We start from the raw sequence: 16,071 nt of genomic DNA, 5'->3' as shown, positions 1-16,071 counted from the left end.
TTCTTAATATGTATGTGACACAAACAAACAAATAATAATAAAAACAGTTGTTATGGAGCGTTGCACCTTTTCTTAAGAATTCACTGAAAACAATATGGCTGGTGGAACAAGTGCTGGAGATTGGTGTCTTATTGAAAGTGATCCCGGAGTGTTCACAGAATTAATCAAAGGCTTCGGTACACCATTTGAAAATAATATTTAATAGTGTTTGTCCAATCAGACTTAATTTTTATTTTAGAAGTTATTTCTGGTGTTTTTGTAAGTATGATGAATACAATTTAGGCTTAACAAGACAACGCTAACATTAGTTGTAAAAGTAACGTGACTGTGCAAGCCTGTTACTAATTAAATTAGCACTATTAGTATTAGTTATCGTTTCACAAAATTAGTGTTATAACTAGTCCACCATATTGTTTTCGAAATACATTACTAATATTATACTAATTCTGGCAATAGTATTGGTAGGAGATGTTTGCAGCTTAAGTTAAACCATTTTATATTTCTACTATTAACAAAGTACATGTTGTTTTTATTTGTTTTCTTCAGATGTGGTGAATGCAGTAAATTTAAAGGAAGACTATGAGTTATTTTGTAAAGTTTTGTAGTTTATGCTGATAGTACAATACTGCTTTAACTTGTCATATCATCAAGTTGGACGTTCGTGAACTTGGTGAAGTTAGGCCTAACCTAATTGTATTTTTAAAAGCTCCCAAATGTTCAGCTGTCAAGTATAATAAATGTTAATACATTAATTCACTATGGTTGGAAGTAGATATGCAGCAAATGGTTAAGTCTGTTATGGTAGATTTGAATAGAACACTGACTGTTTACATCAGTTGTAACTTGTAAAGCTGTTTCAGTTATCATATTTTTAATGTTAGCACAATGGATATATAGTCACTTATTTTCAGACTAGGCATTTTTTATTGTAATTCAGTACTATTGTAACTTTTAGTGTTTGATTAGTGTCTTATAATAACCATGGACAGTGATAACTGATGTGAAAAATCTACCTTCTGGCTTAAGGTAATTTATTTCTTTTATCGTATCTTAATCCTTATAGGAGAAATTATTTAGCTTTTTTTTATCATTTAACTATAGATTGGGTAAAAGTATCATGTTTTTTCTAGTAACAAGGCTAGGAAGTATTGAACTGTCAACATGAACTCACTATTTATGTATGTGTATTCACAGTAATGGTAGAATAAGTATTGTAATAAAAATTGTGTTGTGACAAACATTAATTTTACTGCTGTGTTTAATTATTTGTTAGGTTTATAGAGAAAGAATAATTTCATGGATGTATATTTAGTGTGAAAGGTTTAAAATGTGTTTTTTTAATGAGGCTATACTGGAAAGTTCTTTTTTTAACAACAGAAAATTAAGAAGAGTTGTTATTACGTCTAAACATATTTTTAATTAATGTTAATATTCAATCAAAATGAGTTTCCCCTATTTACAACAAAACTAAAAAGTAATTTAGTAGTGAATATAGCTAACTAGATAGAGTTTTGATACATACAGAAATGAGTGTGTGTTGTTTTGTAAGTTGGGTACTTTCACTGTTAACAATATTTAACAAACTAAAAAGTAATTTAGTAGTGAATATAGCTAACTAGATAGAGTTTTGATACATACAGAAATGAGTGTGTGTTGTTTTGTAAGTTGGGTACTTTCACTGTTAACAATATTTAACAAACTAAAAAGTAATTTAGTAGTGAATATAGCTAACTAGATAGAGTTTTGATACATACAGAAATGAGTGTGTGTTGTTTTGTAAGTTGGGTACTTTCACTGTTAACAATATTTTTGGCAGTAATCATTGTAATATTTCACATGGTTTGGCCATGTTTTAACTTATTTTGAATATTTACATATTTGTTTTCTGTTAGTATGTAGTGGAGAACTGAAGTCTGAACTGTTTTATACTAGTTCAGTTGATGATTAGTACAGAAACCAGAAGATGCTAGTATCTGTAACTAAAATAGAGTATTACTGACCATCTTCCATGACTTTATTTATATCTTGAGATTTAATATAAACATTTTGTAAAATGTGCAGATAACTACTATGCTGGCTAGGTGATTAAGGGATTCAACTTGTAATCTGAGGGTTGTGGGTTCAAACCACCTTTGCACCAAACATGCTCGCCTTTTCAGCTGTGGGGGTGTTATAATGTGATGGTCAATCCCACTATTCATTGGTAAAAAAGTAGCCCAAGATTTGGCAGTAGGTGGTAATGACTAACTGCTTTCCCTCTTGTTTTACACTGTTAAATTTGGGATGGCTAGTGCAGATAGCCCTTATGTAGCTTTGTGCAAAATTAAAAAACAAAACAAACTAATTTGCTATAGTAAGACTTGCCATTCCAAATTTTCAGAAGCTTTGGACAAAAAACTAGTTTCATTTGCAAGAAGTAATTCTGAAATACTACTACAGTAATAAAAACTAAATTTAATGACATTAAATTGAGCAAAACCACCTGAATATTCTCCAGTCCTTTGAGTATCTATTAAGTTTCAGATAATTCTAAAGCTTACAAATAGAGGTCAGTAAGGTAGAAGGATTAATGTGAAAGTTATGAAGGGAGAGTCTTTATTGGGAAGGCAGAATACTTATTTTAAAAATTAAAGGAAGACTTAGTCTAAAAACAAGAAACAAAAACTTTGGGAGAAATACAGAACTTGGCAGGAAGTTGCATGGAGAGGGAGGTAACAAAAGGGATCTCTTGGCCAGTTTAGTGAAGGGCTGATACTTATAGCTGGTCCCTGAGATAAGTGTAAATACACAACCATTGTATTTTGTGCACACTTTAAGCATGACTGTATGATTAGTAGTTGGTCACGTAATGAAAGTCTAAAGTTCTAGAATTAATTAAGTAAAAGTTAGGTCAGTGTTACTAGATACATAATTTCTGATTTAGTTATGATTTTTTTCTAGCCTGTTGAATGACTTGTCTCAAGGTTTTCAAAGTAATATAATGATCACAAGAGTAGGTGTGTTTTGTAAAGATGTGACTGTTAGCTAACTAATGTAAAATCTACAAGTGACAGTTTTGCATGACTCGGATATTTGTTAATGTCTCCAAAGATTGAATTAACTGATTTGTGAGCTTTAGATATTCTGGCTTTGGTTCAAAATAAATTATTTTTACAAGCACAAAAGCTGTCAGTTTATCTCTAACTGTTCACTAAACTAGTAATCAACATGTTTAATATATTTCTAGGGGTTAAAGGTGTACAAGTAGAAGAGTTATGGACCTTGGAACCTGAAAGTTTTGAAAAACTAAAGTAAGTTTCTGAGTTCAGAAATATAAATTAGTCACTGAGAGAAACTTTAAACTTCAAGAAATAATGTTTTAGTGTTAAATAGGTTCTTACCTTTGTGGTTTTAAAACATAATATTTATAATTAGACAAATATACAGGTGATATGTGGGCATATAATTCATTCAGTGCTTTATATGTGTGGTAAGAACTAATGTATCAGTTGATTTCTTTGTATTTCAGGCCAGTTCATGGGCTGATATTTCTTTTCAAGTGGTTTCCTGGAGATGAACCATCAGGATCTATTGTTCAAGATAATCGGTTAGACAAAATATTTTTTGCTAAACAGGTAAGTTTCAGGTTTTATTTTGTTTACATTTGTGGTAACTGCCAGGTATTTACTGGGTTACTGAAAACTTAAGATGGTTACTTATTAAAGAATAACATTTTCTCCTACTTAAAGAAAACTGTGATATTCTAAGTGTTATAGTTTATTTTGGATTTACTTTTACCAATATACTCTAGACCTAAAATGAAATTGTTGTTTGTGTCACAACTAATTTGTTGATTATTTGATTTAGTAAAAATTCTAGATATTTCACTTCAAAGCCATTTTTAACAGGTTATCAACAATGTTTGTGCTACTCAAGTGTTCTGTTAAACTACAGTTACCTTAGTTTCTTTCTCTGTACTTTTTAACAGGTTATCAACAATGCTTGTGCTACTCAGGTTAAGTGTTCTGTTAAACTACAGTTACCTTAGTATCTCTGTACTTTTTAACAGGTTATCAACAATGTTTGTGCTACTCAAGTTAAGTGTTCTGTTAAACTACAGTTACCTTAGTTTCTTTCTCTGTACTTTTTAACAGGTTATCAACAATGCTTGTGCTACTCAGGTTAAGTGTTCTGTTAAACTACAGTTACCTTAGTTTCTTTCTCTGTACTTTTTAACAGGTTATCAACAATGCTTGTGCTACTCAAGTGTTCTGTTAAACTACAGTTACCTTAGTTTCTTTCTCTGTACTTTTCTGTTAACAGGTTATCAACAATGTTTGTGCTACTCAAGTGTTCTGTTAAACTACAGTTACCTTAGTTTCTTTCTCTGTACTTTTTAACAGGTTATCAACAATGCTTGTGCTACTCAAGTGTTCTGTTAAACTACAGTTACCTTAGTATCTTTCTCTGTACTTTTTAACAGGTTATCAACAATGTTTGTGCTACTCAAGTGTTCTGTTAAACTACAGTTACCTTAGTTTCTTTCTCTGTACTTTTTAACAGGTTATCAACAATGCTTGTGCTACTCAGGTTAAGTGTTCTGTTAAACTACAGTTACCTTAGTTTCTTTCTCTGTTCTTTTTAACAAGTTATCAACAATGCTTGTGCTACTCAGGTTAAGTGTTCTGTTAAACTACAGTTACCTTAGTATCTTTCTCTGTACTTTTTAACAGGTTATCAACAATGTTTGTGCTACTCAAGTGTTCTGTTAAACTACAGTTACCTTAGTTTCTTTCTCTGTACTTTTTAACAGGTTATCAACAATGCTTGTGCTACTCAAGTGTTCTGTTAAACTACAGTTACCTTAGTATCTTTCTCTGTACTTTATAACAGGTTATCAACAATGTTTGTGCTACTCAAGTGTTCTGTTAAACTACAGTTACCTTAGTATCTTTCTCTGTACTTTTAACAGGTTATCAACAATGCTTGTGCTACTCAGGCTATTTTAAGTGTTCTGTTAAACTGCAAGCATCAAGATGTTTCATTAGGTGAAACATTATCTTCATTCAAAGAGTTCTGCCAGTCATTCGATGCTCAGGTAAAACTATAGTTTTTAGATTTCATTCGATGCTCAGGTAAAACTATAGTTTTTAGATTTCATTCGATGCTCAGGTAAAACTATAGTTTTTAGAGTTCATTAGATGCTCAGGTAAAACTATAGTTTTTATATTTCATTCGACGCTCAGGTAAAACTGTAGTTTTTAGATTTCATTCGACGCTCAGGTAAAACTGGTAATTTCAACTGTAAAACTATAGTTTTTAGATTTCATTCGACGCTCAGGTAAAACTATAGTTTTTAGATTTCATTCGACGCTCAGGTAAAACTATAGTTTTTAGATTTCATTCGACTCAGGTAAAACTATAGTTTATAGATTTCATTCGAAGCTCAGGTAAAACTATAGTTTATAGATTTCATTCGATGCTCAGGTAAAACTATAGTTTTTAGATTTCATTCGATGCTCAGGTAAAACTATACTTGGTTTTTAGATTTAATTAGATGTCCTGATACCACTGTAGTTGGTTTTTAGATTTCATTTGATGCTCTGGTCATACTGTAGTTGTTTTTAGATTTCATTTGATGCTCTAGTCATACTGTAGTTGTTTTTAGATTTCATTTGATGCTGTGGTCATACTGTAGTTGGTTTTTAGATTTCACTTGATGCTCTGGTCATACTGTAGTTGGTTTTTAGATTTCATTTGATGCTCTGGTCATATTGTAGTTGTTTTTAGATTTCATTTGATTCTCTGGTCATACTGTAGTTGGTTTTTAGATTTCATTAGATGTCCTGATACCACTGTAGTTGGTTTTTTAGATTTCATTTGATGCTATGGTCGTACTGTAGTTGTTTTTAGATTTCATTTGATTCTCTGGTCGTACTGTAGTTGTTTTTAGATTTCATTTGATTCTCTGGTCGTACTGTAGTTGTTTTTAGATTTCATTTGATTCTCTGGTCGAACTGTAGTTGTTTTTAGATTTCATTTGATGCTCTGGTTGTACTGTAGTTGTTTTTAGATTTCATTTGATTCTCTGGTTGTACTGTAGTTGTTTTTAGATTTCATTTGATGCTCTGGTCATACTGTAGTTGTTTTTAGATGACTTTGTTTGACTAAAATAAGTTTTTGTAACACTAAATTTATTATACATATATCTTGGTGGCAAAATGAAATGATATTTTGTTATAACAGTTGTGATTTAGAATATTTTTTATTGTGTAACAAAGTTAGTCTTGGTCATATTATGTAAGTCAGTGTAAATAGTGTTTAGTTGACTAATTAGATTGTGAAGTACAAGAAATAAGACCTTATGTTGTGAAGTAATAGAGTTTATTTCTGTTTAATTGAAATTTGATCAGATACTGGTTAGTGGGGGTGCTTATGATTTGCTGTAACTTATTGAAATTTTATACAGATGTGCTAAAATTTAATCAGAGGATTTGTTAAGGTTTTATTTGAGTGTTGACATGATTAAAGTACTAACACTTATAATAATTTCATCATTATGTAGGAGCTTAATCAGTTAATCATTGTCACATGTTTCTCTTAAAACTGGTACAAGTTATGAGGTGTAACTTTAGTTGTAATATTAAATGTTAAATTAAATACAGTGTTCCTTTTCTTCACAGATGAAAGGTCTAACACTTAGCAATTCAGATGTGATCAAACAAGTACACAACAGCTTTTCAAGGTAATAATACCTTTTTTATTTACAATTCTATTTATCTCTTCATAATGTAGTTAATATGTGACATTTTGTGTTAGTGGAGTAATTCTTAGAAATCTAGCAAGAAACTAATCTTCATGGAAAAAGCCCAACTACATGTGCATGTATGTAGAGCTCTGAACTGAAAATATGTGTAGCTTCTGTAGGTTGAATTTTGATATTCAGTACAAGAATAACGGTTTCTGGTTTCTTGGTGCATGTGTGTGTGCATAGTCATAAAGTAGTAACTTGAATAATATCTTATTTTGTGTTTTAATTAATGTTGTGATCATTTGTTGTGGTTTAACTGCTCAGTGAAGGAAATATGTAATGAAATATAACAAGTGGTCTGATATTGTATTACCAGTATACATGTACACTTGTTATCAGGTGGAAATATGTAATGAAATATAACAAGTGGTCTGATATTGTATTACCAGTATACATGTACACTTGTTATCAGGTGGTCTGATATTGTATTACCAGTATACATGTACACTTGTTATCAGGTGGTCTGATATTGTATTACCAGTATACATGTACACTTGTTATCAGGTGGTCTGATATTGTATACATGTACACTTGTTATCAGGTGGTCTGATATTGTATTACCAGTATACATGTACACTTGTTATCAGGTGGTCTGATATTGTATTACCAGTATACATGTACACTTGTTATCAGGTGGTCTGATATTGTATTACCAGTATACATGTACACTTGTTATCAGGTGGTCTGATATTGTGTTACCAGGATACATGTTGTGTTACCAGTATACATGTACACTTGTTATCAGGTGGTCTGATATTGTATTACCAGTATACATGTACACTTGTTATCAGGTGGTCTGATATTGTATTACCAGTATACATGTACACTTGTTATCAGGTGGTCTGATATTGTATTACCAGTATACATGTACACTTGTTATCAGGTGGTCTGATATTGTATTACCAGTATACATGTACACTTGTTATCAAGTGGTCTGATATTGTATTACCAGTATACATGTACACTTGTTATCAGGTGGTCTGATATTGTATTACCAGTATACATGTACACTTGTTATCAGGTGGTCTGATATTGTATTACCAGTATACATGTACACTTGTTATCAAGTGGTCTGATATTGTATTACCAGTATACATGTACACTTGTTATCAAGTGGTCTGATATTGTATTACCAGTATACATGTACACTTGTTATCAGGTGGTCTGATATTGTATTACCAGTATACATGTACACTTGTTATCAAGTGGTCTGATATTGTATTACCAGTATACATGTACACTTGTTATCAGGTGGTCTGATATTGTATTACCAGTATACATGTACACTTGTTATCAAGTGGTCTGATATTGTATTACCAGTATACATGTACACTTGTTATCAGGTGGTCTGATATTGTATTACCAGTATACATGTACACTTGTTATCAAGTGGTCTGATATTGTATTACCAGTATACATGTACACTTGTTATCAGGTGGTCTGATATTGTATTACCAGTATACATGTACACTTGTTATCAGGTGGTCTGATATTGTGTTACCAGTATACATGTACACTTGTTATCAGGTGGTCTGATATTGTGTTACCAGTATACATGTACACTTGTTATCAAGTGGTCTGATATTGTATTACCAGTATACATGTACACTTGTTATCAGGTGGTCTGATATTGTGTTACCAGTATACATGTACACTTGTTATCAAGTGGTCTGATATTGTGTTACCAGTATACATGTACACTTGTTATCAGGTGGTCTGATATTGTGTTACCAGTATACATGTACACTTGTTATCAGGTGGTCTGATATTGTGTTACCAGTATACATGTACACTTGTTATCAGGTGGTCTGATATTGTGTTACCAGTATACATGTACACTTGTTATCAAGTGGTCTGATATTGTGTTACCAGTATACATGTACACTTGTTATCAGGTGGTCTGATATTGTATTACCAGTATACATGTACACTTGTTATCAAGTGGTCTGATATTGTATTACCAGTATACATGTACACTTGTTATCAAGTGGTCTGATATTGTGTTACCAGTATACATGTACACTTGTTATCAGGTGGTCTGATATTGTGTTACCAGTATACATGTACACTTGTTATCAGGTGGTCTGATATTGTATTACCAGTATACATGTACACTTGTTATCAAGTGGTCTGATATTGTATTACCAGTATACATGTACACTTGTTATCAGGTGGTCTGATATTGTATTACCAGTATACATGTACACTTGTTATCAGGTGGTCTGATATTGTATACATGTACACTTGTTATCAGGTGGTCTGATATTGTATTACCAGTATACATGTACACTTGTTATCAAGTGGTCTGATATTGTATTACCAGTATACATGTACACTTGTTATCAAGTGGTCTGATATTGTATTACCAGTATACATGTACACTTGTTATCAAGTGGTCTGATATTGTATTACCAGTATACATGTACACTTGTTATCAGGTGGTCTGATATTGTATTACCAGTATACATGTACACTTGTTATCAAGTGGTCTGATATTGTATTACCAGTATACATGTACACTTGTTATCAGGTGGTCTGATATTGTATTACCAGTATACATGTACACTTGTTATCAGGTGGTCTGATATTGTATTACCAGTATACATGTACACTTGTTATCAGGTGGTCTGATATTGTATTACCAGTATACATGTACACTTGTTATCAGGTGGTCTGATATTGTATTACCAGTATACATGTACACTTGTTATCAGGTGGTCTGATATTGTATTACCAGTATACATGTACACTTGTTATCAGGTGGTCTGATATTGTATTACCAGTATACATGTACACTTGTTATCAGGTGGTCTGATATTGTATTACCAGTATACATGTACACTTGTTATCAGGTGGTCTGATATTGTATTACCAGTATACATGTACACTTGTTATCAGGTGGTCTGATATTGTATTACCAGTATACATGTACACTTGTTATCAGGTGGTCTGATATTGTGTTACCAGTATACATGTACACTTGTTATCAGGTGGTCTGATATTGTATTACCAGTATACATGTACACTTGTTATCAGGTGGTCTGATATTGTGTTACCAGTATACATGTACACTTGTTATCAAGTGGTCTGATATTGTGTTACCAGTATACATGTACACTTGTTATCAGGTGGTCTGATATTGTATTACCAGTATACATGTACACTTGTTATCAAGTGGTCTGATATTGTATTACCAGTATACATGTACACTTGTTATCAGGTGGTCTGATATTGTATTACCAGTATACATGTACACTTGTTATCAGGTGGTCTGATATTGTGTTACCAGTATACATGTACACTTGTTATCAGGTGGTCTGATATTGTATTACCAGTATACATGTACACTTGTTATCAAGTGGTCTGATATTGTATTACCAGTATACATGTACACTTGTTATCAGGTGGTCTGATATTGTATTACCAGTATACATGTACACTTGTTATCAAGTGGTCTGATATTGTATTACCAGTATACATGTACACTTGTTATCAAGTGGTCTGATATTGTATTACCAGTATACATGTACACTTGTTATCAAGTGGTCTGATATTGTATTACCAGTATACATGTACACTTGTTATCAAGTGGTCTGATATTGTATTACCAGTATACATGTACACTTGTTATCAGGTGGTCTGATATTGTGTTACCAGTATACATGTACACTTGTTATCAAGTGGTCTGATATTGTGTTACCAGTATACATGTACACTTGTTATCAGGTGGTCTGATATTGTATTACCAGTATACATGTACACTTGTTATCAGGTGGTCTGATATTGTGTTACCAGTATACATGTACACTTGTTATCAAGTGGTCTGATATTGTATTACCAGTATACATGTACACTTGTTATCAGGTGGTCTGATATTGTATTACCAGTATACATGTACACTTGTTATCAAGTGGTCTGATATTGTGTTACCAGTATACATGTACACTTGTTATCAGGTGGTCTGATATTGTATTACCAGTATACATGTACACTTGTTATCAAGTGGTCTGATATTGTATTACCAGTATACATGTACACTTGTTATCAAGTGGTCTGATATTGTGTTACCAGTATACATGTACACTTGTTATCAGGTGGTCTGATATTGTATTACCAGTATACATGTACACTTGTTATCAGGTGGTCTGATATTGTATTACCAGTATACATGTACACTTGTTATCAAGTGGTCTGATATTGTGTTACCAGTATACATGTACACTTGTTATCAGGTGGTCTGATATTGTATTACCAGTATACATGTACACTTGTTATCAAGTGGTCTGATATTGTATTACCAGTATACATGTACACTTGTTATCAGGTGGTCTGATATTGTATTACCAGTATACATGTACACTTGTTATCAGGTGGTCTGATATTGTATTACCAGTATACATGTACACTTGTTATCAGGTGGTCTGATATTGTATTACCAGTATACATGTACACTTGTTATCAAGTGGTCTGATATTGTATTACCAGTATACATGTACACTTGTTATCAGGTGGTCTGATATTGTATTACCAGTATACATGTACACTTGTTATCAGGTGGTCTGATATTGTATTACATGTACACTTGTTATCAGGTGGTCTGATATTGTATTACCAGTATACATGTACACTTGTTATCAGGTGGTCTGATATTGTGTTACCAGTATACATGTACACTTGTTATCAAGTGGTCTGATATTGTATTACCAGTATACATGTACACTTGTTATCAGGTGGTCTGATATTGTATTACCAGTATACATGTACACTTGTTATCAGGTGGTCTGATATTGTATTACCAGTATACATGTACACTTGTTATCAGGTGGTCTGATATTGTATTACCAGTATACATGTACACTTGTTATCAGGTGGTCTGATATTGTATTACCAGTATACATGTACACTTGTTATCAGGTGGTCTGATATTGTATTACCAGTATACATGTACACTTGTTATCAGGTGGTCTGATATTGTATTACCAGTATACATGTACACTTGTTATCAGGTGGTCTGATATTGTATTACCAGTATACATGTACACTTGTTATCAGGTGGTCTGATATTGTATTACCAGTATACATGTACACTTGTTATCAGGTGGTCTGATATTGTATTACCAGTATACATGTACACTTGTTATCAGGTGGTCTGATATTGTATTACCAGTATACATGTACACTTGTTATCAGGTGGTCTGATATTGTATTACCAGTATACATGTACACTTGTTATCAGGTGGTCTGATATTGTATTACCAGTATACATGTACACTTGTTATCAGGTGGTCTGATATTGTATTACCAGTATACATGTACACTTGTTATCAGGTGGTCTGATATTGTATTACCAGTATACATGTACACTTGTTATCAGGTGGTCTGATATTGTATTACCAGTATACATGTACACTTGTTATCAGGTGGTCTGATATTGTATTACCAGTATACATGTACACTTGTTATCAGGTGGTCTGATATTGTATTACCAGTATACATGTACACTTGTTATCAGGTGGTCTGATATTGTATTACCAGTATACATGTACACTTGTTATCAGGTGGTCTGATATTGTATTACCAGTATACATGTACACTTGTTATCAGGTGGTCTGATATTGTATTACCAGTATACATGTACACTTGTTATCAGGTGGTCTGATATTGTATTACCAGTATACATGTACACTTGTTATCAGGTGGTCTGATATTGTATTACCAGTATACATGTACACTTGTTATCAGGTGGTCTGATATTGTATTACCAGTATACATGTACACTTGTTATCAGGTGGTCTGATATTGTATTACCAGTATACATGTACACTTGTTATCAAGTGGTCTGATATTGTATTACCAGTATACATGTACACTTGTTATCAGGTGGTCTGATATTGTATTACCAGTATACATGTACACTTGTTATCAGGTGGTCTGATATTGTATTACCAGTATACATGTACACTTGTTATCAAGTGGTCTGATATTGTGTTACCAGTATACATGTACACTTGTTATCAGGTGGTCTGATATTGTATTACCAGTATACATGTACACTTGTTATCAAGTGGTCTGATATTGTATTACCAGTATACATGTTGTGTTACCAGTATACATGTACACTTGTTATCAGGTGGTCTGATATTGTATTACCAGTATACATGTACACTTGTTATCAGGTGGTCTGATATTGTGTTACCAGTATACATGTACACTTGTTATCAAGTGGTCTGATATTGTGTTACCAGTATACACGTACACTTGTTATCAGGTGGTCTGATATTGTATTACCAGTATACATGTACACTTGTTATCAAGTGGTCTGATATTGTATTACCAGTATACATGTACACTTGTTATCAAGTGGTCTGATATTGTGTTACCAGTATACATGTACACTTGTTATCAGGTGGTCTGATATTGTATTACCAGTATACATGTACACTTGTTATCAGGTGGTCTGATATTGTATTACCAGTATACATGTACACTTGTTATCAGGTGGTCTGATATTGTATTACCAGTATACATGTACACTTGTTATCAGGTGGTCTGATATTGTATTACCAGTATACATGTACACTTGTTATCAGGTGGTCTGATATTGTATTACCAGTATACATGTACACTTGTTATCAGGTGGTCTGATATTGTATTACCAGTATACATGTACACTTGTTATCAAGTGGTCTGATATTGTATTACCAGTATACATGTACACTTGTTATCAGGTGGTCTGATATTGTATTACCAGTATACATGTACACTTGTTATCAAGGTGGTCTGATATTGTATTACCAGTATACATGTACACTTGTTATCAGGTGGTCTGATATTGTATTACCAGTATACATGTACACTTGTTATCAAGTGGTCTGATATTGTATTACCAGTATACATGTACACTTGTTATCAGGTGGTCTGATATTGTGTTACCAGTATACATGTACACTTGTTATCAGGTGGTCTGATATTGTATTACCAGTATACATGTACACTTGTTATCAGGTGGTCTGATATTGTATTACCAGTATACATGTACACTTGTTATCAGGTGGTCTGATATTGTATTACCAGTATACATGTACACTTGTTATCAGGTGGTCTGATATTGTATTACCAGTATACATGTACACTTGTTATCAGGTGGTCTGATATTGTATTACCAGTATACATGTACACTTGTTATCAGGTGGTCTGATATTGTGTTACCAGTATACATGTACACTTGTTATCAAGTGGTCTGATATTGTATTACCAGTATACATGTACACTTGTTATCAGGTGGTCTGATATTGTGTTACCAGTATACATGTACACTTGTTATCAGGTGGTCTGATATTGTATTACCAGTATACATGTACACTTGTTATCAAGTGGTCTGATATTGTATTACCAGTATACATGTACACTTGTTATCAGGTGGTCTGATATTGTATTACCAGTATACATGTACACTTGTTATCAAGTGGTCTGATATTGTATTACCAGTATACATGTACACTTGTTATCAAGTGGTCTGATATTGTATTACCAGTATACATGTACACTTGTTATCAGGTGGTCTGATATTGTATTACCAGTATACATGTACACTTGTTATCAGGTGGTCTGATATTGTATTACCAGTATACATGTACACTTGTTATCAGGTGGTCTGATATTGTATTACCAGTATACATGTACACTTGTTATCAGGTGGTCTGATATTGTATTACCAGTATACATGTACACTTGTTATCAAGTGGTCTGATATTGTATTACCAGTATACATGTACACTTGTTATCAGGTGGTCTGATATTGTATTACCAGTATACATGTACACTTGTTATCAGGTGGTCTGATATTGTGTTACCAGTATACATGTACACTTGTTATCAAGTGGTCTGATATTGTGTTACCAGTATACATGTACACTTGTTATCAGGTGGTCTGATATTGTGTTACCAGTATACATGTACACTTGTTATCAAGTGGTCTGATATTGTGTTACCAGTATACATGTACACTTGTTATCAGGTGGTCTGATATTGTGTTACCAGTATACATGTACACTTGTTATCAAGTGGTCTGATATTGTGTTACCAGTATACATGTACACTTGTTATCAGTGGTCTGATATTGTATTACCAGTATACATGTACACTTGTTATCAGTGGTCTGATATTGTGTTACCAGTATACATGTACACTTGTTATCAAGTGGTCTGATATTGTGTTACCAGTATACATGTACACTTGTTATCAGGTGGTCTGATATTGTATTACCAGTATACATGTACACTTGTTATCAAGTGGTCTGATATTGTGTTACCAGTATACATGTACACTTGTTATCAGGTGGTCTGATATTGTATTACCAGTATACATGTACACTTGTTATCAAGTGGTCTGATATTGTATTACCAGTATACATGTACACTTGTTATCAAGTGGTCTGATATTGTATTACCAGTATACATGTACACTTGTTATCAGGTGGTCTGATATTGTACACTTGTTACCAGTATACATGTACACTTGTTATCAGGTGGTCTGATATTGTATTACCAGTATACATGTACACTTGTTATCAGGTGGTCTGATATTGTATTACCAGTATACATGTACACTTGTTATCAGGTGGTCTGATATTGTATTACCAGTATACATGTACACTTGTTATCAGGTGGTCTGATATTGTATTACCAGTATACATGTACACTTGTTATCAGGTGGTCTGATATTGTATTACACTTGTTATCAGGTGGTCTGATATTGTATTACCAGTATACATGTACACTTGTTATCAGGTGGTCTGATATTGTATTACCAGTATACATGTACACTTGTTATCAGGTGGTCTGATATTGTATTACCAGTATACATGTACACTTGTTATCAGGTGGTCTGATATTGTATTACCAGTATACATGTACACTTGTTATCAGGTGGTCTGATATTGTATTACCAGTATACATGTACACTTGTTATCAGGTGGTCTGATATTGTATTACCAGTATACATGTACACTTGTTATCAGGTGGTCTGATATTGTATTACCAGTATACATGTACACTTGTTATCAGGTGGTCTGATATTGTATTACCAGTATACATGTACACTTGTTATCAGGTGGTCTGATATTGTATTACCAGTATACATGTACACTTGTTATCAAGTGGTCTGATATTGTATTACCAGTATACATGTACACTTGTTATCAGGTGGTCTGATATTGTATTACCAGTATACATGTACACTTGTTATCAGGTGGTCTGATATTGTATTACCAGTATACATGT

General features: G+C 32.9%; 1 protein-coding gene across 6 annotated transcripts in view; it reads left to right on the top strand.

Moving 5' to 3' along the window:
- The window catches only part of Uch-L5 (ubiquitin carboxy-terminal hydrolase L5), a 33,494-nt gene continuing 17,423 nt past the window's right edge, over positions 1-16,071 (top strand). For 4 of the 6 annotated variants that reach the window (XM_076496327.1, XM_076496330.1, XM_076496329.1 and 1 more), the window contains exons 1-5: positions 2-176; positions 3,227-3,290; positions 3,509-3,614; positions 4,952-5,077; positions 6,663-6,724. In XM_076496327.1, coding sequence (XP_076352442.1) covers positions 95-176; positions 3,227-3,290; positions 3,509-3,614; positions 4,952-5,077; positions 6,663-6,724 — 440 coding nt within the window. In that variant the 5' untranslated portion in view covers positions 2-94. Of the gene's footprint in view, positions 177-3,226; positions 3,291-3,508; positions 3,615-4,951; positions 5,078-6,662; positions 6,725-16,071 lie in introns of all 6 variants that reach the window. The other 2 variants (XR_013026720.1, XM_076496331.1) reach the window with 2 other exon arrangements.

The sequence above is a fragment of the Tachypleus tridentatus genome, chromosome 3, assembly GCF_004210375.1.
Source record: "Tachypleus tridentatus isolate NWPU-2018 chromosome 3, ASM421037v1, whole genome shotgun sequence".
NCBI lineage: Eukaryota > Metazoa > Arthropoda > Merostomata > Xiphosura > Limulidae > Tachypleus > Tachypleus tridentatus.
This window is presented reverse-complemented; position numbering and strand designations above follow the sequence as displayed.